Source organism: Gallus gallus, chromosome 1 (assembly GCF_016699485.2).
Source record: "Gallus gallus isolate bGalGal1 chromosome 1, bGalGal1.mat.broiler.GRCg7b, whole genome shotgun sequence".
Taxonomy (NCBI): Eukaryota; Metazoa; Chordata; class Aves; order Galliformes; family Phasianidae; genus Gallus; species Gallus gallus.
In genome coordinates, this window is record NC_052532.1 from 60,767,866 (window position 1) to 60,794,676 (window position 26,811).

The following is a 26,811-nucleotide window of genomic DNA, read 5'->3' on the forward strand; positions in this document are numbered from 1 at the left end:
TGAATTTTAGCCTATTTTCAGGTGTTAAAAGATCATAATTAAGCATGCCTGAATTTCTATCTCAACAAGGCAGCAGTGCATGCAAAAGTGACCTTCTAGCTATAAAAGAAAGTTCCTCCATTTTCTCTACTGAAGTAACAATGTGCAACTTTATTTCATGAAGGCTTGCTAACAGACTGTAGGAAGGTAAACAGGAGAAGGTAGGAAAAACTTATTAGTGGAGAAGAGATGAAGTCAAGTCCTGCAGCATCTGCTCGTATGAGGTTCTGTTATTAGGAGTATTCATGCCTTATCCTTCTAAACATGGACCTGATGGACTTTGCAAAACTGTAGGTTCTCCATTCACTAAGAGGAGGTTCATCAAAACAAGCTTTCTCGTTCATTCAGCCTTAGGAGTACTTACCTGGATCTGCTTCAAATAGCAGCATTCCCAGTTTTCCATACACAAGTCTGATAGCTGTTTTTCCAAATATATATAAAAATATATAAATATATATATAAATATATTCCAATACACAGGCAGAGAATAGAGTAGCACCGGTGACCATTAAGAAGTGACCTTTCTTCTTTTGGGATTTTCTTCCATTGTGAGCTGTGATGGCAGCCCTGTCTCAAGTTTTAGTGAAGCCATTTTTTCTGATATGTACTTACGAGGTCTAAGCAACTTCATTGTTGCTTCCCTGTGTAGCGTTGTGTGTTGAAGCCATGACAAAAATAATGCACTTTTGAACAGAGAATTATTTGTCTCAGAAACGTATTTCTCACAATATGAGTTGTTTGGTTGTATTAAGGGACGGAGGTGTATGTTTTTCTTCACACTGAAGTCTAATACACATTTTTGAGCATCAGAATAAATACACAGTCCCGTTCTTTAATTTGATGTGGCAGTTCTTATAGACAAAGAATCTGTAGTTTCTGTGTAATAGAAGTTTACACTGTGAAGGAATTGTTAAGGAATTGCCTTCTATATTTGACCAGGTGAGAGCAGTCCTTACAGAGTGCTTGTTACCATAACATTCCCAGAAACTAAGCATGAGAACAGACTTGATATTTAGAATGGATCAGTGTCTCCCTGGACAGATGCTTAGCCATCTGCTCTGCTGTCCCTTTACAGTGTAGTTTACTGTGCATGTATTAGGTTCAAGCTGGACATAACACCCTGCCTTCTCTTCTTTTAGAAAGACGAACCGCGTTACTCTGTCTTCTTATATAATATAAAAATGCTCTGCAGTTCTGAACAGACAGCTGGAAAGATTTCCTGAAAATCACCACATACAAACTGGAATTAAGCAGTCTCCCAGTTATCCTGATATTTCCTTATTTCCAAACTGAGATTTGTAGTGAGAGACAGCTATTATAAAGCTTGAGAGTTCTCCGTAGAGGAAAAAAGACTCCCTACATCCTCACATTTCTCTGTGATCCATCAGGAATATTATTCTCCAGACACACTTTCACCCAGTTGTTGCTGCAGAAACATTAGGTGTCAGTGGAAGAAGAAACCTGCTATTTGTACTCTTTTGCCTGTTTGGCAAAGAGCAGTGTTGGTACCCTTTATGATATGCCAGCAACTAAGGACTGTGAAGACTGGGCTGCTGAGTGTGTGCCAGTGACCTTAACCACTGGATGTTTTTTGCAAGGGATTTTTTTGTTTTGTTTTTTGCCAAGATTAGTATCTGAGTTCAAACTCCTTTCCTAAAAACTGTCAGAGAGATTAATGTAACTGTTGACAACATGGTGTGGTTCCTGTGAGGAGGTCTCTCCTGAGAGCAGAAAACATTTGAGAGCCAGATTTAAGCAAAACAATAGGAATACATTCAAGGGGAAAAACAGCTCTCTTTTCACTTTAGTGTTTTATTTCATGAGCCTGAGAAATGGCAATAAATTCACATTTTTCCGTCTTCTGTTTTTTTCTTTCTCCCTTAAGCTTTTCTTGTTTTTACTTGCTGTGTTGAAAATTGCTTCTAACTCATCTCTCCCCAGGAATAAAAATGTTCAGTTGCTGCAGCTCATTTCATAGTTTCATTGCTTAGTAAAGTTGCTATTCTGCCTTCTTGTCTTCACCAACAAAATAAGAAGAAGATGAGGTGATGCTGGTCACAGACAATGTTCAAAATTTATTTTGAAATAATAATAATAATAATATACTTCGACTTTTTTTTCTTTATGGTATGTACCTGTAGCAACAAGTGCTTCAGTATTTGCTTTAAAAATATTCATGTGTTTGATCTCATATATTAATAAACCTAACTCACTCCATTCTAATTCAGTAGTATTCCTTAATCTTGCTTAGTAAGGCATCCAAATTATCCTTAAACTGCTGTTCTTTTTCTGTAGAAACAAGCCTATTCCTCCTTTAATTAGCACTTCCCTGTTGAATTTTCCTCTTTAGCTAAAGTTTACACGCTCTTCATGTGTAACAGAACAACTACTCTTACTGTGATGCGTAAATATTAGCTGGCATTGAAGCTTAGGCTACAAGTCATGTATTCATAAATGATAGAAGGCTGTAAAATAGTTAGCATCAGTCCTTTCAGCTGCTGCATTTTGTTTGAGGTACTCTAGGATCTGAATACAGGTGGTGGGAAAAACTATGTTTGTATCACCTGGTCTCTTACTGATGATTAAAGGATTATCTCCTTAACATTCTGGAAAATGTCTATATTTAGTTTAAATTCACTAGCAAATTCAGTCTAGGACATTGTGTTGTTTTCTCATAGAATCTTTTCATAAAATCATTTTGTTTGACAGTCAATCATCAATCTAATACTTTCAAGTCCACTATTAAACCATGTCCCTAAATACCACATCCATACGTCTCTTAAATACCTCAAGGCATGGGGACTCCACCACCTCCCCCCTGGGCAGCCTATTCCAATGCCTGAGCACCCTCTCCATGAAGAAATTCTTCCTGATATCCAGCCTAAACCTCCACTGGCACAACTTGAGGCTTGTAACCTGAGGAAAGAGACAACACCCTCCTTGCTGCAGCCTCCTTTCAGATAGATGTAGAGGGCGTTGAAATCTCCCCTGAGCCTTCTCTACACTAAACAATCCGAGTTTCTTCATCCGCTCCCCGTAACTTTTCTGGCCCTTCACCAGCTTCATTGCTCTTCTCTGAATGTTTCCAGTAATTCAACATCTTTTGTTGCCAGTGCCTGAATTCTCTGTCTTAGTATCTTTAAGGTCAGATGATTTTCCAAAGCCGCTTTTGGAAAGAGAGAGAAAAAAGTTAATGGAATTCAATGTACCAATACTCATTCATGCCCGTCTAATGTACAGTTTTCTATGCCAGTCACCATTCGTGTTCTTTTCCCTTCCTCTTTTTGAAGAATAATTGTGTACTCTTAACCTGTAAACAATTTTTGCATTATAAGTGCCAATATCTGCTGGTGCTGTGTTACTAGGTATTGCTTTATATGGAGGCAGTGTTCCTGGTCAAACATGGCAAATGTAATATTTTCTTTAAACGAGGCCAAATTTCTGACTTGTCAATTTATTGAGGATACTCAGTGGCCATTTGGGGACAGTATTAGTCATGGTTATTGAATTACTAGTTATACATAACACTGGGAATGTAATAAGCAATTATCAGGTTAAGGTGTATGACAGGGTTGGTGGGTTTTTTTGGTGTGTTGTTTTTTTTTTTTTTTGATACATGAACAAAAGAAAGTAGATCTTACAGCTACTGTGATGTATTAGTACAATAATGTTGACAGGACTAATGTTGCAAAGGAGAGTTTAACAGAATAGAGGTATACCAAGGGAATAACTTATGGTTTCAAACTTACTAATAGTGCAGTTTAAACTGTCACTGTTTTTTGTTGTAATCCCATATGAACTTATGTGTCTTCAGTCACAGTCTTGATTTGTGTGTGAAGAAGAAATGTTTTTGCAGTAGTATTTCCCTGATTAACCTCTCACAGAAAAAATAAAATACAATGAGAAACCTATTGCTTTGCTCACATTTTCACTGCTGTATTGTCAGCCTTAAGTCTCATTCCATCAACAGTGCAGTGACCCACTATGGTTACATAGAAGGATAGTCTCTGTAGCTATTAAAATTATCAGTGTGGTAATTTGCAACAGATGAAGCAGTATTTTAATGCTATTGGCACCCTACAGAAGCTGCTAAATGGTAAACCTGGTTGTTAATATTGGCCAGGTGCATTGGCCTGTCTCAGTTGTTACTAATGAGAAATGTGTATACAAAATGAGCATGCCTATCTGATTGCTGTGTTTGGCATGCCTAGCTTGGAATAAGAGGAAAGAAGTATCAAAAAACGTGGTACCTATCGGTAAGAGAAGTTGCCAGTTTCTCATCTATTTATTCTGTTCTGCCATTCCCTTTTGGTTCTCATGCTGTCATATGTATTATGTATATTTTAGGTGTCATACTGTCCTTAAATGTTGGTCTTTTTCTTCTCCTTCCTCTCCATCCTCCTTCAAGCAGTGTATAAGTAGTCCAGATTGCAGTGAAATTCCACTTAAGTTTGTACTTCGTACTGGAAATACAGAGCTTTATGATGGATACTGTATTCAATTGGTATTGATTAGGATCCTTTCCTACTGTTACCTGCAAGCTCTGTGTGTCTCACATTGCTGCTAATGCTGCATGTTTTGGGATCGTTTTTTGAGAATAACACAGCTGTGAGTGGTAGCCTATAAAATATCTTGGAAGAAAAAAGTCTGAATGGCTGGCACTGTTCACACATTTTATAGACACATTGGATAATGTTCAGAAGCATTTCTAGACAGTATTTCAGGTAATAATAGCAGCATACAGAAATTTTGTGAAGGACTTTCTGTGTGTTCAAGAAGCAGACATTATCAGAAATTGCCTCTCTGCACTAAGATTTTTTTCTCACCTTTTATTTCCTCTTCATTTCAACTGGATCTATTAACAGTAATGTGCATGTATTTAGGTAATATCAGTTATACTGTGCCATTACTGCTGATATATTGGATGGCTTTTCATGATTTTTTTTTCTTCCATGTAAATGTGTTTTAGGGAAAAATGCATGCATGTTTTGCCTTTAGGGTTATGCATGTGTGACATGCAGAATCCTTTTTACATCCTGATATACTTCAAAGTTATTACTTTCAGTTATATCTATCTTCTAGTGCTATTGCTATCATATAGCATCGTCACCTCTGTGTTTGCTTTACTGCTTCCATGTGACCTATATGTTTGAGAACAGAAGTGAGTTCACATAACGTCTGATAGATTAATTAGTACCATATTTATTTTCTTTGCATGGAGAGAAGTGCATGTTTTTTTTTTACAGATGCTTAACGCTTCAGTCAGCTTCCATGTAAGTAATCTTGACACTCAACTAATTTCCCATCATAAACTTGTCACGATGTCTTATAGACATATTTTACTATCTGGATGTTGTTTTTTTTTTCTTTGCTCCTTAGTAGCCATGAAGGCTTCCTTAATAGCTGGTAGAAAGCCATGAGCACTTTGTGCAGGGTAGAAAAGCTACATGGCTTTTCATTTTCATTACTGTGCATGTTAGTAACTTCTCTACTTGAGTATATTAGGATTTTCTCAAGTCAGTGCACATGTAACATTTATGTTGTGCAATCATCTCATGTACAAGAGCGGATAATTTTGTGAACAGAATCATTTATCGCTCATTTATACCTATGGGACTATGCTGTCCCAGACACCACTCCATTTTTCTGCTATCTTTCTCCTTCAAATCAGAAATTCATGGGCTATTTCTCATAAATTGTTGGACTCATTATGCTTTTTTTTTGTCTGTCTTTTTTTATTGTTAATATACTAATTCAATCGTATTTATCTCATGTTGACTGATGATATTTTTTTAAACACTTGTCTTTCTACTAGAATTTTTTTTTTTTTTTTTTCCTGCAGCTGATGAGCCACAAGTGCCCATATATTCTGCATGTACACATCTTCTCTTTTTTTGTTACGGCATTCTCAGGCAAATGTCTTCAACCCCTTCTGCAGTCCCTCATGTTCTCAAAGCAATGCCGTGGCCGGCTTCAACTCACTTCCCTCTCAATCCCTAATGGAATGAAATTCTTCTATTGCAATTTTCCTCCTATTGTCTCCTGAGGTTATTTTTCTTCATTTATGCAACTTGTCAGGCTAGAATTCCAATTCATGTGTCTTATTTGGCAGATACAGTTTTCCAGATGTTGACATATGTTGTCCTAATGAGTTGTCATCATGTATCTCAGTCTTTGAGCTTGCCAAAGATATGGAAACATTAGTTGAGGATCTCCTACTTGGCAATTCTCTTCAGCTCTCAGACTGTTCCCTTCATTCAGGAACTTGTGGTAATTACATATGCTGTTTCTGTACTTAGGAAGAAGCCCTTTTTGTCTCACTCTGTGAGAGACAGAGACGTCATATAAATTTACTATTTCTACTTGCCCAACTTTTGCCCAGACAGACAAAGATTTCACCATCACGAGCAAACTTTGCACTTCAGCTCTTTCACCATTTGAGAGTGTCAAGGCATCTGTATGCAACACTGATGATAGTAGCTTTAGCACTGATAGTTATCATTCTTTCAATTCCACTGTTTGCTCATGCCCTTCAATATATAGAGTACCAGCTATTACACAGGAGTTTGCCTTCTAGGAATCCTTTTAACAGTCAAAAGAAGCAGTTAATTGCCCTCTCAGACTATTAACTAAACTTTCCCAAGAGTTACCCAGAGAAATCCATCTGAATTTCAATTTCAATAGTAAAATTAAGCCATAAAGATGCAGTTACATAGAAGTTTGCCAGGATACCTCAGGTTTAATTGAACCTAAATGCTGTGGTGAAAACTTGCATCCTATTTCATGTGTTTTCACAGAACTTCATGGCAGATAACACATTACACAAATACAGGAGAGATTAAATTGATACATCCTTTTAACATGCATCACTTGGACATCCTACCACTTCCTTCCTGAAATGAAATAAAAAGCCCAGAAATGTGTGTCCGTCACACCTCCTTTTCCTTTCAGTCTTTAAGACAGGCATGTATTGGAATGGGTTTTGCATATGAATCAACTGCGGGATCATAGTGCTTGGAGAAAAAATCATATTGTGCCTGAACTCCTGGCACTCCCACCGTGTTGACTGGGTTTTTCATTTTCGTTGTGGTGTCACCACTGAGCATAAAGGCAGAGCTATCTCCCTGTCCTTGTTTAATTCCCTCTCTGCCATTGAATCTCACAAATACGGGACTCAGGAGCAGAGCTGAGTGAGGGTCACAGAGATGTTTGGGTAGGTGATGCATTCCAAAGAATCCAGCTACTGTACAGGTAAGTAACATTCCCTTTTTCTTTCTGTATAGTTGTGTATAAGATTTGTGAAAGGAAACTGCTATGGTCTGTCACTGCAATTTCACCAGAATACCCAGTGAGAAACTTGCACTCTGTGTCACATTCTAATATATGTAGGAAGTAATGCAAGTAGTCCTCTACTTAAGAGGATAAATACATTTCACTATTGAGGTTACCTGCTTCAGCAGCATATGAAGAATTGAGAGAGAACAGTTTTCTTTTTCCTGCAGTAGAGTACTTGCATTATCACAGCCTCCTCATCTCCAGAGGGCATATTTGTATTCTGTTCATGTTGAAAGGTTTCTGATTTCTTTTCCTTTCTAAAATTCTTTTTTTCTTCCTATTTGGTAGATTCTATTTTAGTTTAGTTTGGTTTTAGTTTTCCAGAACAATTCGTAGAATTAAAAATCAAAATATTCTATTTCTGTAGAAAACTTCTGATATAATAGGTAATGGTAGTTACGATTTATACAATACTTTCTTCAAAGTTTACTGCTTCTCATAATAGTGATAAAATATTTCTTGTAATTAAAAAGGGGAAAGCCACAGGAGCACCATGGGTTGAAGTTCAACATGAGCCTATCATGTTTTGGACTGCTGAGCCAAACAGTTGGGAAAACATTGCTAGTGTGTTAAAAGGCAAATGCTGGTTTGGCTTTATTTACTTTTTTCTCTGTTGGAGTGTTGTGTTTGAAGCAGCAGCATGTTTAAAAATAAAAAACAAATCAAATACTGATCATCTCATGATGGAAAAAGAAGGGATGGAAACAAAACACTTATTTAAAAGTATCCTGAAATTATTCTCCACTTTGGAGTGCTGCTGGTGTCTGACTATGGAGCAGTCCACTGCTCTTCCAGCCATAGGTGTCATTTTGTAAAGTGAGTAGACACATTGTGGTACTGTTAGGAGCAAGCAAGAAACTATCACAGCTCTTTGAACTGTTTGTTTGAGACAGAAGGTGGATGTTTGCAGTCAAACATAATTTACTAGATGGGTAACTAACATTTGTAGGCATGTTTTTTTGTTTTTTTTTTCTAGCACTGTTGTCTTCTTTTTAAACTTGCAATCACCAGTCTGTATATAAAAATTCACATATTATTTTAGAAAAAAAATATGTAATTGTAGACTTTTCAATTGCAGGTGATGTGGTACTGTATTGCACAGTTTTCATACCATGAGCTACTCTTTTCCCTGTCTCTGAAGGGTTCACCTGTCTGGACAGAGCACTTTGCTGTGTTGAATTAACCTCTTAAATGTTGGCCTATGATGATGAAGGGTGGACATACGATACACGTTACAGTGCTCCATTCTACACTCACTTTAAACCAGTTTCAGTTCTACATGCAGCTGTTCAAATGCGCCATTTCCACTTCTGTTGTTTGAAATGGAGAGGTATACTTTCACACTTCCTTGGCTATCCATGAATAATATCAAGAAGTACAGTTGATGTTCCCTATGGAATGCAGATTGGCAAGTAAATAGTTTTCAAGTCTGCACTGAGTTTCTTGTAAGCTTTTTTAATCTTCACTTAGACTAATCATAACTATGACGTGGTTGTGGAAGACTTCATCAGTGTTTCAGTAGGTTTTAGAAAGTATTAAAATATACTCTGCAACTCTGATTTTTTAAATGAAGATCTCTCCAGTTGTTTCTTTAGAAATCAGTGGTTACTTGCCTTGTGAATCTGCTTTGGAAAGTAACCAACAGCAGAAAGCTTATCCATCTGCAAAATGTGGCAAATATCTCTGCCTTTGCTAGTGGTTGAACGAGCCTTTCTCTGTGTAGGAGCAGTGGAGCCGCGGCTCTTGTACTATTTGGATCCAAAGCCTTGCATCTCTGCTGGAAAGTTCTCTTCAGAAGTGATGAGACTACCAGAACCGGTGTTCATATGGCACTATCCCTGGTGATATGCTCAAAGTCCTGGGGAGCAGCAATTAAGGAATAAGGTTCATTCTTTAGAACTCCAAGGATTCATTTAGGGAATAGGGTTCATTCTTTAGAACTCCAATGGTTCATTTTAGCATTACAAAATTTGCTTTTTTTTTTTCAAGTAAATTGTCTTTAATCTTTATATGGCGTGAAGCACAGAGAAACAGTGGAAAATATCAGTCAGAACAGAAGACTAAGGAGTAAACCTGATAAAAAGGGAAATGCAAAAACCAAAGGGAAAAAATGTTTGATTCTTCCACCGCTGCTGAGCTGTCTAAAAAGCCTTTGCATTAACTTAAACATGTGCTAATATCTGATCTGAACCATGTGATCTAAATTGATCTGCAAGACGACAAATGCAGAAATCTTCCATCAAGCTGGTCATTTCTAGTGAATTTGTTAAGCAGCCATGCTCCAAGACAGTCATGTATATCCTGGGGACAGCCTGGTGTGCAGTCTTTTGTCCAAGCCACTACAGCAGAACTACGGCAGAGGCAGAAGATATGCATTTATTTTCCTAGCAGTGTTAAGAAAATATGGGTCTTCTATACAAATAAGAATGCCATTCATTTTGAATATCAGTTTTTAAATTATATTATTACCAATTAAACCGCATACTTTCTGAGGAGAGTTTCCTTCAACTGTCTTTGACTATAGGTGGGACTTCTGAACCTGCAACTGTGAAGATGTTCTTAGTTGAAGAACGTATTCTCAGATAATCTTGATACTTAGCTATCTGAGGTTTAAACTGCCATTCTTAATTCCTAGGTAGTTGTTAAAAAAACTTCCTTTAAGTCTTACCTGAACAACAGAAAACTCTGTTTGGTTGATGTTTGCTTTTCTCCTGCTTATCTGGAAATAGCAAGTTGCAAGACTGCAGTGCTTTGTTTCCCGTTTTACCATGCCTGCTGGTGAATGTGTGAGCAAGTGGACAATTCTGCGTGCCTGCTTTCCCACCAGTTCTGGCTACTCTCCTTCCTTGGAACCGCTTACTAATCTTCATTCACAAGCAAAACTTGCTTAGCTATTCTGTTTAATCTGACAAGACTGTGATGTGCCTGATGCAGAGGGCCAACCCTCTTGCTTTGAAGTCCTACTTTGCTGGCTTTTTCCTTCTCTTTACTGTGATCTTCTTCCTATTCTTGCATCGCTTCATCTTTCTTTCCCTTGTGCAAAGATCATTTGCCTGCAGTTGCACCTTAGTTGGCATAGAACTTGGTTGATTGAAAGGCTGTAGATCCAAACAAGTCTTCTTTACCTGGTCTCCCATCATTTTCCAGGACAATCTGCGTAAAAAGGATGATCGGATTGAAGAATTGGAAGAGGCACTCAGAGAAAGTGTTCAGATAACTGCAGAGCGGGAAATGGTGCTAGCACAAGAGGAGTCAGCCAGGATCAATGCTGAGAAACAGGTCTGAAATCTTATAAAGTCGCTGGTAGTCCTCTTAGGAAACAGTAAACTACTGTTTCCACTGCTTTACTGTGAAACATAGATGGTTTTGTTTGATCAGCTATCTGTGTTCAAGTTTGGGTAACAAAACCCATGAAGTCTGCTTAGACTTGTTTTTCACAGGTGATATTTTCCTGCAGGGGGGGTGAGGGGTGGGAGGGAAGAAAGAAATACAAGGTATCCTATGCTTTAAAGTATTATTTTATGTAATAATTCTTCTGACTAATCTTACCTATCAAAGCTATCCTTCTATATGTAAACATGCTTACACTCACTGTGTTGTTCATTGTGCACGTTTAAAGAAGGTGAATTTTATTAGCGTGGTCATGAATACGGGCCACAATCTCATTTCATTTACAGTCTCTCAACTACTGGATAGAAAGACAAGCATAGGCAGGCTTACAGACAGAAAATACACACTCGTGTTGAAACCACAGGTGTAAACTTCTTTGCCTGAATTTATTCTGTGTCACTGGTTAGATACTCTGAAGAATCACGTATGGACCAGATTTTGACTTTGGTAATTAATCACTAAGAAAACATACCATGTGTAATGAATAAACTTCCTTCAGATTTTGATGAAGCTTTTGAAGTGTAAGAAGCTGAGCCTGGCATTCTTACTGTGCTTTTTGTGAACCTCTTCAGTGTTTTTCCAGTTTGTCTGTTCCTCTCCTGCCCATAATCAGCAAACAGGGGCATTTGATCAGTTACACTGCAATAATGTATTCTCTTTCTGTTAGTTAAATGAGAAAGATTTGACTAACTGCACTTTTAAACATTTTTAAAGGGTGTTTGTTTTTTTCAACATGTATCCTTCTTTCCAGATGTATTTTTATGCTCTTTATAGTTAATAATCCAAGTTTTCAGGAAGAAAGCAACTCTTGCTCTTTATGCTAGAGTCAGTCTCAACTGCTTGCTGGTAAGCATAGTGAGGATAATTCTGGTTGAAGTATCCTAAGATTCTAGGTAACGTTATGAAATTTACTTTCAAGGGTGCCTTAGTTCTATGCTGAGGTGCACAAGTAAACAAAATAACATGTATTTGTTACCTACAATGTCATAATGGTTTAATTTGTTTTTTAGGGGACTGTGACAATTGTGTTCTTTGAGTGCACGTAGAATTCAACGTTTTGTGTGGCTGTTCTAAACACAATGTGCATAAAGTTTAGTGAATTTTTGAAGCATAGCTTTGAAGAACATAGTAAGTTAATTTTGTAAGTATTAGGAATGTGTGATGTTAGGAAGTAAGTATGAAGGTGAATAAAACCAGTAAATTTACAAAAATATAAGTATGAATTAGGCTTGTTTCAGAGACTGATCATGGTATTTAAGGTGAAGGGTGAGTGGAGCACAGTTTGCAGATGATTAGTAGCTTATATTTGATTTGCTAGCAAAGAAGCGTGCTAATAACGTTAACACTATCAAAACTACGGAAGAGTTTCCCGCACAAATTGTCACAATCTGCAGAAGGAAGATTGTTGCAGATTCAGGCACAAAATAACCTAGCCAAAGAACTTTTAGTAATAGAGACACAATCAGAAATGTCTTACATTAGAGATGTTCCGTAAAAGAAATTCTGCAAGTTTCAAAATAACCTTTGCACAGGGAATAGAAGGGCATCTGAGTCAAAGGTGCTGTCAAGACTACCAAAAAAATGAATGTCCTGTTTTAGATTAAAAGAAATGAAATAGCAAGGAAAGTTTCAGTTACAGGATGGAAAGGACTCATTCTTAGCATGAGGTCCTTGTGGTTGTAAGCAAGTTTATTATGGAGAGGACGAGAGTTAAGTCTGGGTTAGTAAAATAGGAAACCATTACAGAAGTGGAATCTTATTTATACCTGAGACATCCTAAAACTAAAATATGGAAAGTGATTAGTGCTTAGGGAATATCTACAAATTTCCATTATGATTTTTGAAAACATTCCCTAGCAAAGCCTTACGAAAGGCAAACAATGAGATCATATTGTAAGAGCTTGATGAAAAGGGAAGATAACTGGTAAATAGATTGAATGACTGTACAATCTGTATGATGAGGCAAGGTGATGGAAATGTGCTGCCTGAGGGTCAATAAGCCATAAGGATCTCTGCGAGAGATTGAGAGGAGAGGATGAGAGCCAAGAGAAGTATGAGCTGTGGGAAAAGATTCCTGGAATATTGTGGGCAACAGCATCTTAAACAGGAAATGAATTTGGATGTAGTAGTTTGTATGAAAGTGAGGAGGAAGAAGGATGGAATTCAAACCACTGGGATCAGACGAGGAAGACCTCTAATTCACACCATCACTGATTATGAGAGCTGTGTCTTAGTCCAGCAGAATAACTAAACTGCCCTCTGTGGCACATCTTACTGTATACAATGGAATGACCGATAGAACGTCACACAGAAAAGCAGCCAGTCTTGTTCCAGCTACAAGATAGCTGTTTTGCCCCATCGTGCCCCATAGTTTGCCCGGTTATTGTTCTTTATTGGATATGGTCAAGTCACGGAGTGATGGCAAGTGGCTGTTTTTCACCTCAAATGTGAGGGGGATACGTTCCTTCAAATATTTTTCATTTCTTCGGTTACTTAAGAGAATGCCTGCTTTGCTCTATATTCTGTAGAGTTATGACCGAAGCCCTTAGGTAACTTTGCAGTTCTAGTAATGCAAGGCTTTGTTTTTTACGTAGGATATTAATCTTTTGATCTTTACAGGTGATGATATCATTCTTAGGCCAAATACAAATTGTATATGTGTGAGTTGGAAATTTTAATATTGTCCAAAATGATTATAATTTTCTTTTAATTGCATGCTTTTTATTTCCTCTCTTCTGTTTATCTTGTTCTCTACCATTCTGCCACTTCACTGCCTGTCTGAAGCTGTTTAATGAATCAGTGCATGAGGTCAACCATTTTGGCTTTAAGTGGTTCAAGGTATGAGGACATCTCATCTGTGTGTACCTCTGCCCCATTATGTATTGTTGTTTTTGTAGCCCTGTGTTGTGTAATCCTACCCTCTATCATCTCATGATAATGTGGTTTGCTGTTATTTAACAAACCTCGCATTTGAATTACACTGTCAATGAAGCTACTTAGGATTTCATGGTTCTCAGATACCCATTTCAGACTAAAACTTTGCACTATTCAGTCCAATGTTTGATAATATCCTGGCAATGTGTGTTAACTATGGCAGTGTGCTAAGTGTTAACACTCGTTTTATGTATTGCAAGTTTTCTCCAGCTGATAAATCTTCTTACATATAAAGACGTGAATGTTCTTCAACAAGTTCTTTATTTCCAACATATTCAGCTGGTTTTGTTGTTCCACATGTTGAATCCTGTAATGTAAATATTACTGTTTTTTATATTTATTTTTTATACTCTTTTTTTGAATGAGTATTTTCACATGAACCAATCTGAACCAATGAATCAATGCTAATCTAGTCCGTGTCCCCCAGCACAGGACAAAGGCACAACAAAGGAAGCATGGAACTTTGGGAGCAGGACACAGGAAATTCTTAGTATTATTTTCTACTAAGACTGTATTATTACCAAAATGTTTTTACCTAAAGCTGTTGTGTTTTGGCTTTTACCATAGGCTATTTCTAAGGGCATGATGGTGCAGAGCCTGACGACAACATGTTATTCTCTGTCTTCAGTTTCCTTCACGTTTGCAGAGCAGTAGTTTCAGAATTTTGGGTAGTATTTTTGCTGATAACAGTGTAACTCTGTTCTCTCATCAATATCAACTCCTGCTTAAGTGCAGTCTTAATCTATGTAGCGTCAACTAACATTTAACTCCTTATCCTAAATCGCTATGGCAGATACACAAATGAAAGACGAGCCATGATTCTTTGCTCTTTTCCTTAAGTAGCCACTTCAACTGAAATTTCTGAGTTAGCATCCTGATATTGACGGTTTCCATCAACTTTTTTTGAAGTTATGGTTCTCAGTGGGAAATTGTAATTTAGGTTAAGTATATAAACCAACACCTATAAATAGACATATCTGTGCTCATACAATTTGTCTTTTTATTCTGCATGGCAGGTGTGTCTGCCTAGCCTTTTGAGAAGAAATAAGATACTGAATATTGTAATGGTAACATATTGTTTAAATATGCTGTCATGCACTATTTTGTTCTTTCCAATATGGTTATAAACTATTTCAGCAGGATTTAATCTTATTTCATGCACATATTACATGTAAAAATTATTTGCAGCAAGGCTCCTGAAATTCTTTGTCATGTATGCACAATTCAAATACCATGTCTGTTTGCTAAGGAAAAATAGGAAATTCATAAATAGCTGGAGCCTTCGTGCCAGTTGTTCCTCTTTTTCCTACCTCCTGTTGATCAGGATTTCACTATTGTAAGTACAACGACTGCAGAGATTGGAATATTGAGTACGGCCTCTTAGAGCCTTCTCTGTTTATCTGTGAGTTGCTATACAGAAAGTCCAGCCATGTTTTGGGTGATACTTCTCATTTGCATTTGCCATAAATCTGCCATTCTGGTTCTTTTATCTTCCTAAAATATGTTACTTTAACTGCCTTTACTTTAAAAATAGAAAATGCATTTACAACATAATTATTTTATATTGGACCCTAACATTCAGCACTGATTATAATCAAGTATTTTCTAAAAATGCAAAATTTAAACACATCCCTCTTTTGCTGCGCTATTCTGTTACTGGAATAGGTCTGAAATATTTTCTGAAACACACTTTGAGTTATTTCACAGCACACAGTCTCACACATTAGTTACTTTCTAAAGATCATTGTACGTGGGCAATATGAAGTGGAATTTCTCATGAACCACCTACTTAGAGCTTTCTGAGCACCGTAGTTTTTTGAGCACTGCTGTCAAAAGCCTGACTCTTCTGTAACACATGCTGGGCAGGTTGCTTTTAACTCATGCTTTTGGCTCATATTTCTAACTGAGAAGTTTGATAAACCAAGTGATTGGAAATCAAGGCAGTATTCCAAGCTATGTTTGGGGGGTGAAGCTGCTGGCATAGCTTCCCACTGATTTCTCTAAGCAGTCTACGTTCTCTTTGGATGAAATTCTCTTGAATATTTTCTGCAAAACTCAGTCTGGTTTTTGAGTGTATGTATATACGTGTAAGTCATATGTGTATTTAAGTCATATTAAGTAACGGAAATCTGTGCTACAAACTTAGGTTTGAATTTCTTCCTCTGATATACATAGTTCTAAGAGCTTTTAATCTCACTGGTCAGCCTGACATATACTTTTGCCATTTTTCAAAATCTGGAATTTTTTCCTCCTTTTGTGTATTTTGGTTTTGGCTAGGTAAGGTGACCATGCACTGTGTCCATGGTAACAAAGCTGTTGGCAGTCATTTCAGAAGCGCTGCCTCTCCTTAAACTCTTCTCCCCAGAGTATTTTGATGGATTGTGTAGCCTCTTCCTTTAAAAATATCCAGTTTTATGTCAAGTCACACCCCTTACATGGAAAGGTTGATTCAGTATGTCAGGGATAACATGGAATTCCTTCTGTATTCAGTAATATACTTTCAAAGAGGTGAAACTGTACAATTTTTGTCCTGGTCTTAGTTGTATTAAGCTGTACCTATGTGGGGGGCTTGAGGGATTTTCTTCTCCAGTGGAGAAGAATGAAGAGAGAATAGCAATGGATAGAAAATCAAAACCAAAGATGAGTTTGGGACAGAGATCTTTTTCTATCATTACAGGCAAAAATACTTCTAAGGAGCTCAGAATCCTTTAGTTTTGTTTAACTTGTTTCAGAAAGATGGAAAGTGGGCAAAATTTGATAACTTTTAGGAGAACTGGGGACACTAAAAGGATAATTCTGTTCAAAACATATAATGAGCATTTCTCAGTATAGATCATATTTTTAATGAAATGAGAAATATTGGGGGGAACTGTTACGTGGAAATTTGGTGCAAACGCTGATCTTACAAGGGTTTTGTTTGGATTTTTTTTTTCATTTTTATTTTTAATAGATAAATACTGATTTCAAATTATCTCTTTTATTCTAGAGAAAACTCCATCTTCACACCTCTTCACCTGATATGTTTTCTCCAGTGCCTACTTCTAGATTTGGCTCATGATTTTATCTGATCAGATTTTATCTGATTTGGCTCATACAAAATTAAAGTCTTGATTTCCCTTCAAATCTGGTTTGAAAGAGGAAATCATGCAGATTTTACTTTAATTCTTGCTTGTAAGGACCCAAGCAAATACATTAATATTTACTTAAAGCTAAGCTTGTAGTTTTTCCATTTGGAACTTCTTTTCCATGTTCCAGTCATGATCTTAAATTGTGACCTTAGGTGCAAGTGTAATACAAGAGTATGTCAATTAAAGCTTTAGGAAAGCTCATTAGACTTGTAGATTAAATGCAAAAATTAGAAAAATATACTTTTTTTTTTTTCCTGGCAACTGATTCTTCATCAAAGTACATGAAGTGCAAGAAAAGAAATTGTATTCCTTCCTTGACCATTTTTTTTTACAGCAAAGTACAAAAGAGTGACAGATTTCAGATTAATTAAATTGAAGATTCTTTGTGACACATTTCCTATTGACGCAGAAGCTTCTAGACACTGCTATACTGCTGTTTATCATCAGGTTCCTTCAAAGCCTTCACTGAATTTCAGCCTTAGTTTAGTTGGCTCAGAACAGTGGGATTACTTTGCAGATGTGGCTAGATTCTGCTCATTGCTGTCTTTTAACTACAGTGCTAAAGATTCACTTCCACAAGTTAGGATAGGTGGAAACTTTCCCAAGCTTGCCAACAAGACTGCACTTCTTCAGTTATACTTTAGCCACATGTGCAACCTTCATGTACGTGGATGGGCTTTCACGTAGCAACTGTTCATGATCCTTAGCATCTTTTGATGTTAAAGTTGAATGCGGAATTAGTATGCTACGTTTTTTGCACTAAGTTGTAGTGAGCTAATATTTCATCCCAGAATTCTTCTCTTTGGAGAATCAATCTGTAACTATCTAAACTGACAATCTATGACATGTAGCACAGCATTAAATATTCGCTTTTGAATATTAGGCTGTGTCTAAACTTCAGTCTGCCATGGTAACATCCTAGATAATATGAAACAATTATCCTAAATTATTGTTATTATTATTGAGAATTAATAATTATTTGATATTTATTTGTTTTTATTATTATTATTATCCTAAATAATATGGAAGATACGTGTGTTTAAAAATCATTTGGATGTGGTGCTGAGGGACATGATTTAGCGGAGGGTTGTTAGAGTTAGGGTACTATGGTTAGGTTGTGGTTGGACTCAATGATCTTCAGGGTCTTTTCCAACCTGAGCAATTCTGTGATTCTATGGAACTGTCTAAAATGCAGCAACATTAAAACCAGTGTGGTTTGCAGAATCCTTGTGAAAAACTGCTTACATCCTTGGGTAATTAGTCTGAGCTGAAAGGCTTCCTTTGGCTCTGTTACTGCTGCTAAAGTAACAGCAGTTCACAGATTAGATGTAACCAAATATAGGTCAAGTTATTTTGAAGAAGTCCTTGTCTATAGCTGTGGGTGCAGTATCATGCATTAGCCACTTTTCTAAAGAGGTTGTTTGGATCGTAGTATTGTGGAGTGGCTTAGGTTGGAAGGGACCTCGAAGCCCACTCAGTCCCAACCCCCTCCCATGGACAGGGCTGCCACCCAGCAGCTCAGGCTGCCCATGACCCCATCCAACCTGGCCTTGAATGCTCCAGGGATGGGCATCCACAGCTTCTCTGTGCAGCCCATCACTATCAGAGCATGTAAAAAAATCAATCCTCTTCCTGTTTGTAAGCTTCCTTCAAGTACTAGAAGGCTACAATGAGGTCTCTCTTCTCTTCTGTAACAAATCGTGCTAAATGCTTGTGCAAAATTGCACAGAATGTGCTAAGTATGCTAAATTCTACTGTCTGTAACTATAGTCCTTTTAAATGATGATCAAAATTCAATTTTTTTCAATACTGTATTTTATTTCTAGATGAAGTGATTTAGGAGCTGTGTCTCCAAGGGGCAGAGAGACCTTCACTGCTAGTTACAGAAGATAAGCACAAGATGTTTTCCTGTGATTGTAGATCCACATAAATCCACATATATTGGTTGCTCTGAAAGTAATGCCTCCTATTTATTTCTATGGAAACTACAACAGATACAAAAAGCACAATAACACTGTTTGATAGAACAAATTCTCAGCTACAAAACACTGTTCTTCAGTACAGCCACCACCATTAACTATGCATTTTCATTAGTGATGAACAAGAGCATGCATGCTGCAGTGCTCAGAATCTGCACCGGTGAAGGTGACCCACCCTCACTGGCGTCACTGCTGAAATGTACTATCCTCTGCCTCACTGTGCTCACATCCACTGTTTAATCTCAGCAAGCATCAATGAATGTCAGTGGGTGCCATTTTTTCTGCATGGAGGAATTCAGTGACACACCTTTGCTTCATATGCACTTTCATGTCAGACTGCTCCTCTGCTGCCATCTGTCACTCGACAACAAAATGTAACAGAATACTGGTGGAAAGGTTCAACCTTTTCTGCCATACCACCAACATCCACCCCTGATGTCATGGGCTAACATAATAAGATAGAAGGCATTACTTTGGGGGCAGCCCTCATAGATCCTTTGATTTGTTTGCAAGGGTTAAAATGCATGAGAATTCTTCATTGGATAAAGGTTCCGGTTGAGGAAAATAGAGAGGTAAAACTTGAACTTTCTATAGCCTTCAGATGTCAAAGACTGCAACAGGTTTCTGTCCTTAATAGAAATCAGACTACGGTCTTTCACTTATATTTTTTCCCTGGCCTGACTCAATCTGTGCGTATGTGTGTAAAGCAGAGATGATTATTGCTTCTTTCTTAAGAGCTCTTGTCCTAACTGCAGGCCATTGCTTATTTATATGGCTTATGGCCTTCGCTTAGGAGATACAACTGTCACGGATACCTCCAAACATCCTAACAGGACGCAGCTGTGACTTCTTCAGGTCTGAGGTCTGGCAGCTGAACAGACTTTTCTCTTTTCCAAACATCTGTGAGTTTTGATTCCTCCTCCTTCATACCAAGAGCACAGTGCTCTCAGAATATGAGCAGAATTCATTCCGGATGGTGCTCTAGGAGTGTATTCTTTGACAAAGACTCACATGTTTCTGCTTCTGTGGGTTTGCAGGAGTAACTTTTTAATGTCAGATATATTCTGGTCAGTCTAATTACTAGTGTTCTTCCTTGCCTGGAGTCATCAGTGACTTAAAGATTTAAGAATACTGCGCACTAATGTAAGGAAACACACAGTTCATCCCTAAAATTCTTCATATATAGTTTATCCCTAAAATTTTTGCTGTGTATTACAGATAATCAGAAGATCCTGCCTTGTCACTAGACGACTGATAACTTACCAGACATTGTCTCAGTTTTGATGCTAACCTTCCTCTGTATTATGAGCAAAGGAAAACGCTTGTCCTTCATGTGTAAAGTCTGCCACAGCCCTCTAGTGTTGTGCACAGTTGGCCTTGGCTAAAGGGGTGCTGGCATCCTCTCTGGAATGGACATAAATATGGTGTGTAGAAACGCCATAACTGTTGCACAACATCCTGCTGTGTTTATTTCCAAGTTTCTCTAGGCAGGATTTCAGCTGAGGAATTCTGGTGTTCAACAGGCTTTTTTTTTTTTTTTTTTTTTTTTTCTCTTGTCTGTGTAGAATCTCATGGCAACATTCGTTAACAGTGACCATGCAGAACAAGTGGAGCAGCTGTATAGGGGAGATACATGCAGCGTAGGGAAAAACGCTCTCTTTAGATGATGAGCATCTGTTCACCTTATGATGTTTTTATAGTGCCAACAGAATAAAAGCGAAGGTAAAGCATCTTAACCCCTTGTGTATGTGCAACGAAAGGATTAGTGACAATGTGACAACATCATCATAAAAGAGAAGCCGGTAGCCTTTCCTCTGTGGACCTTCCAGCATATACATGCTCATGCACTGGTAGTGAATAAGAGGAGCCTGACACAGAGCCAAAGCTGCTGCACATGTGGTAAGGGCAGAGCCACTGCTAGCAGCATGGCAGAGCTTTCAACATGACTTTCAGCTGAGGGCTGTCCTTACCTTACAAACCAGAAATTATGTTCTAATCTTATTGAAAAGTAAGATATTTCCTGCTACTGTGTACTTACTTCTCTCATTCTCCTCTGATATTTTTAGCCCTCAAAAAGCTACATCCATAAGCTTTCCCAGTATCTGTAAGAATTTGGAAGTTGTTCCCCTAGTTCAGAATAGCCAAGAAGTGCCTTGGATATATAGTTAAGTGTCTTGGATGTAGTCTTCGGGAGTACCTAAAGCCACCCTACTGCTTTAGCAAAAATGGGGCTGTGATGAAACCATAATTCATTTCCTTCTTATTTTGTGTAAAGGTTTATTAGCTTGTGATTTAAGCAAACCATCTGGTCCTGCTGGCATTCCAGGTTATGTCAGACTCAATGCTTTCTCCCTGTAATATGTTACTTGAGGCAGTTAAATTACATACTTAAGTCCCAAGCCTGGCCTGTGCTTTTTCCATGTCTTAACATCTGTTCTGGGAAAATTTTCTGGGATCCAAACAAGTTTACATGGAGCCAGAACTCTTGTCTTTGTCTTTTTTTGTGGGTCTGTTTCTTTCCCTTCTCTGTGTCCTACATTTTAATCAGTTCAGTAAAAGATAATACAGAAATTTGCACTCTTTTATCATTTCATCAATGTACACAGTGAAATGAAAAACAGTTTAAAAACTCAGGATCTGAAAAAAAGTAGGAGAGAGTCCTCTGAGAGAATGAGTAGTACTTTATGGGAAATGTCAATTATTTTTTTTTCAGTACTTGTAGTATTCTTAGTACTGAACTGTAATTTCAAGACCTTGAGTTTTGGTTTAATTCATTTTGGACAGAAGAACAGATTCCTAGTACATTTTATCTCTTAATACTAATCTGTTGTTTATACAAGAAAGATCTATGTTCAGAAAGCCAATAATTTTAAATAGAAGTTAGCTTGCTGAGGTGGTTTTGAAGATAAGATCTCTAGCGATTGATTTATACAGTGCCCATTGAAAATAAATTGCTCATGCAGGTACTTGTATCTTTATTCTCAAGAATTCCATCTTTTTGTATTCTGCCTGGAACATTTAAGATACTGCCATGAATACAAAGAGCTATCCCGTAACCCACAGTGCCTGTATGTATATGTACAATGTATATTGAAAGGAATATAATTTCTTTCTTTAAGTTAGGAAGATAAAAATCTGACTGTTTTCAGTAACTAAACATTAAACCATAAGTTTCTCATGTATCACTGCAACTAAAAGTACTATATCTGTAGCTTAGGAGTATGCATGGGTCTTTGTGTAATACTAAGTGTCTCTGCCATGTCCTTTGAAACCTCTAATTATGGATTGGTGTAGAGCTTTTTCACTTGATCATAAAAGTATTCAAATACTTGATATATACTTGATATAGACATGATACCAAAACAAAACAGAAAAGCAGTGAAAGAGAAATACCAGGACTAACAGATAGCTTGGACCATCTGCTTGATTGAAACTCCGTATACATTTGAACTGGTCATTCATTCACGTCCTGACATTTGAGAATGGAAAATTTTCCTTTGCAGTTTCTAGGAGGACATTCTTCAGCTTTTTCCTCTTTATTTGTATGTGCACAGCACACAAAAGTGGAGTCTGTGGGTCCTGATGAAGTTCCTCTATCTTACTATCCAGAGAGAGGTCCTCTGTACTGCAGACGTTTTTCCAGTGTGTAGCATTTTGCTCTTTGTTTGCCATATTGCTGATTTTGCCTTTATACTGTCATTTAAGGAAAGAGAAATGAGTAACACAAGTGCATTCTGTGCAGTCTGAACTGAAATCTTTCTAGTGATAGGGCACAAGCTTGCTTTGAGTTAAACTGAAAGTCATAGAATATTCTGAGTTGGGAAGGACCCATAAGGATCATGGAATTCAACTCCTGGCTCCACACAGCACCACTCAAAAATTAGACCCTGTGTCTGAGAGTGGTGTCCCCACATCCCCTGAACACACCTTGTCCTCCAGACTCTTATCCATCTTTGTAGCCCTAAAGTCAACAGTATGTCATAAAATTCTGGTTCTTGGCAAATACTTTGTTATATAATTAACTGCACTCAGAGCAAAAAAATCATAGATTTGAAGTTTCTCATGCATCCATTGCAAGGAATGTGCTTCCAGTGAATATTTCTGTATCATTTCTTCTAGGACTCCTTGCAGAGACATCTAGACAGGTCTACACTAAGGTTCATAACTTGACATGTAAAATGTTTTGTTTTGTACAAGTTTAATGGAAATACTCTCATGGAATATCTATAGCTTGATGAATCCAAGCAGTAAAGTCTTTATTGTAAGTATGAGCAATGCTACTTCCATGAATTTTGCCTTTGATACATGGTGCCTTCTAGACAGAATGGAAAGCAACGACACTTCCTATGGCTACATGTTGGTGTCATGTAAAAGCCATTCACATTCTATCCATTCCCTATGTATGGTTAGATCAATTTTCTGTTAACCTTCAGAAACATAGACTAGAGCCTTACAATGAAAGAAATTAGCAAATGGAGTGCTTAGAAAAAGAAGAATACATGTGGTAGTCAGTACGCCAGTGAGTATAATTCTTTGCTGCAGAGTTTAATCTTGCAACCCAGCAGTGACAGCCTTGCCCCAGCTATTGACCCCCAGCCTCTTTGTGTTGTAATGGCACAGAGCTATTACACTACAGATCTGCATCAAGCAAATCAATCCTTCAGTATTAGTATCACAAATTTTGATGGCTGGGAATGGAATGACGGACAGCAGAAATCTTTCAGACTTCATCATGGAAAAGTTGCTTCAAAGACTGTTTTATCTTGGCAACTGACAGATTGACACAAGCCTTTTAGATTGTTGCAGTTGGCTGGGGACTTGTTTGTTTGAGGTTGTTTTTTTGTTAGAAGCAGAGGATTTTGCAGTTGGCATGCCTCTTTTCTCCTTGATTTAAAGAACAATGTTTATGTATGATCCAACCAAAGGAAGTAGAAGCTGATATACTGGTACATATTCACTTGCCCAACATATTGCTATTTTTTTCTTTCTAGGTATCAGTTTTCTTCCTAGAAGTATTTTTGCTGTTCATTATTTCTGCAGTTTGTCTTTTACATTCTTTTCTGACTCTTCTCTGTTTTCTTCTATGGAGCTTTTTCTTTGTTTGTTTTAAAAACTGACGGAGGTTCTGGTCTTATTTTGTGCATTAATGCAACAGGAAAAGCTCAATTATTTTACACATGCTAGCCAGTTTGGACTGTGTGTCACTGAAATTCTGCTTTGGTCTGTTGATTGCTTGGTGAATTGTTGATTGTACATTTTGAATAGGTTTTGATAATCACATATCTTAAATTGTTCTTAATTTGCTGGGTTCAAGAAGAACTTTCATTTTCAGCTGCATTTGAATGGAAATAGGCATTTTGCAGTAAGCACTGCACAGTGACTATGGTAGATTTTATAAATTCATGTTTCTGAATTGCAACATTGCTTGCTATATCTGTCACTGAGGGTGAAAAACAATCTTGTTATCCTTGTTTGTCCTGAGCCAATAGCTCTACTTCTCAGAATACTTGACTTATTAAAGCAAGTGATGATATGTTCCACACCTTACATCATCTAGCACCTGTACAGTAAGTGATGCACCATACATACAGCTATACTTAGACATTTATTATGGTTTTGCAAGTTAAAGTGGTGAATTCTATCAGAGACAAAACCCACTCCTAGTACAGAACAAAATGGGACTAGATTCATTTCTGCATCATGTATTTTAGAATTTATAGCCATGTTAATTCTGAATCTTTCCCATTTTGTAATAGCCTAGAAATATAAGCATTACCCTTCTATGACTGTCTACCATAAGCAACTCTTTGAAGGTGTTTTTGTTGCTGAATCACAAAATACGGCTATAAGCACTGTTCAACAGATATTTCGGGGGAAGTAGCCTTACTTACATTTTCATGGAAATCCGGTCCTCACTTTGCTTCAGAAATATTCTTAACCTCATTTTTTAAGTAAATATGTAGCTTCTCTTTAGAGAAGAAGTTTTTATGCTTACGTTAAATTATTGATGTGCTCTACCTATTACTTAGCATTTTCCTAAGATAATTTAATGCATATTGACCATCTGTTTTTTCTTGTGTTACATTCTCTAAAATAGAAATAGAAGAGTTGACTGTTTGTACTTTGGTATTTCAATAGTAATGTTCCAGTGACCAGACCATATTAACTCGAAGTCTGTAATGCTGCTTCCACAATGTGTAGATGTACCTTACACAACACTAGAGGATGCTTCTTCTGTTCTACATTGTTATGCAGTGTACATGCACTGGTAATCTTAGGACTCTAATTTTGTTGGGACCTTTACTAAGTTCCAGCCAGTCACTTTGTACTATTTTTCTCTCCTTCTGCGTTTCTCAAAAACGTTTTAGGTAGAAGAGCTGATGATGGCCATGGAGAAGGTTAAGCAGGAGCTGGAGTCAATGAAAGCAAAATTGTCTTCTACACAGCAGTCTTTGGCTGAGAAGGAAACCCATCTGACCAACCTACGAGCAGAAAGAAGAAAACATTTGGAGGAAGTCCTGGAGATGAAGTAAGTGTTTCTTTCCATTATTTGTAGCCATGTTTTATTTATACTTATGAATTCTTCTCTGATCTCTGATGACTTGAAGACAACTATTAATATGCCTCTGTAGGTACATATCTGTATAATCAGTCAAGTCTTCAGAAGTGACTTCTGACTAGGGATTGTCTTCGTTGCTTTCATGCTTACATTAGGGCTGAAAAACACTTCTTCTTCCTGATCATTCATAGTAGACAACTATTGTTTGCACAATAGCGTCTTCAAAGTTCCTTAACAATTATTGGGACCTGGTTATTTTGTGTCTTATGAATGTGCCATCTCACCCTGAATTTCTTGTTATCCACTTTAAGGCAAGACACCAGTCAGTGTAACAAATGTTAAAAAGGAGAAAGGGATGAGGCAAACATAATTCCAAATAGTTGTAATGCTGAAATGAGATTGCAGATGTCTGGTCTGCTAAAGTATTTTTCAGACTCATGTGAATGATTCATTAGCACTGGAACTGAGATTTAATTTCTCTATCAGACTTCTCTTGTCATCTTTACATAAGGGGATCTGAATAAAACCAAGCTTTGAGGTAGGGAAAAGTGAGGAAATAGACTTCTAAGGCTTAAATACTTCCTAATTTCTGACTGTGCATTATAGATGAATAGTTATCCTTAGTTTAGGGAGACGGGAATCCATTTAGTGCAGTGATGGATAGTGCTGCCAGCAGTTCATTAGAAACACTTTCAGTTGTTTAGCCAGCCCTGAAGAGAAGGAACGTTTTTATTGGCAGGTCCAGCAGTGGTTCCTCCACTGTGGTTTTGTGAGCCATTATTTATTTATTTAACTTTTCTACGCTATCTTCTTTCCTTTCCTTTTCTTTTCTTCTTCTTCTTTTTTTTCTTTTTTCAGTGGAAGGATAGAAAAACAGCTGTTATAAAATGAAAAGAGATGTGGCTTAAGTCTTGAAACTCTTAAATTAGGAGTGCTCTGCAAAGTGGGCCAAGCTTCTCCAGCTTCATATTAAGCTACTACACTCTGATCTAGACCTGGCACAGAGATGTTGGAAGACTGCAGTACTTAAAAGCCACACTTTTTATTTTTAATAAAAAAAATTTATTGAGCTATAAATTTGACTGGCTTGAGAGCTGGTGTATTGGGGGATGGGAACAATAGCTCTCAAGGTGATATGGGAATCCAAACCAACTGGAGATATATCCCATATCCAATCACTTGGCAGTACTTTCTTCTGCCAAAGTGCTCTGCCAAACCCTCTCATTAAAATATACACGTATTGTACAGTATATCCTGAAATGTATTTTGAATTGTGAGGCTTTCGCACTTTCAGTATAACTACTCACTTCTTTTAAATGATGACCTCTCTTAGTTAAGTAAGTTATTGTTGGAGAGCTATTGTATTGAAATTAAGTATCAGGAGCTGCATTAACTGGTAGATCCATTGTGCCAAAGAAGGAAGAAGAACACTGGAGAGAATGGTAAT

The 26,811-nt window shown here is 37.4% G+C and overlaps 1 protein-coding gene across 17 annotated transcripts in view; it reads left to right on the forward strand.

The window, feature by feature from the left end:
* Nucleotides 1–26,811, forward strand: part of ERC1 (ELKS/RAB6-interacting/CAST family member 1) — a 291,778-nt gene that overhangs the window by 162,139 nt on the left and 102,828 nt on the right. For 12 of the 17 annotated variants that reach the window (XM_040650627.2, XM_046901424.1, XM_015286777.4 and 9 more), the window contains 2 exons: nucleotides 10,522–10,653; nucleotides 25,174–25,334. In XM_040650627.2, coding sequence (XP_040506561.1) covers nucleotides 10,522–10,653; nucleotides 25,174–25,334 — 293 coding nt within the window. The remainder of the gene's footprint in view (nucleotides 1–10,521; nucleotides 10,654–25,173; nucleotides 25,335–26,811) is intronic. The other 5 variants (XM_040650638.2, XM_040650644.2, XM_040650653.2 and 2 more) reach the window with 1 other exon arrangement.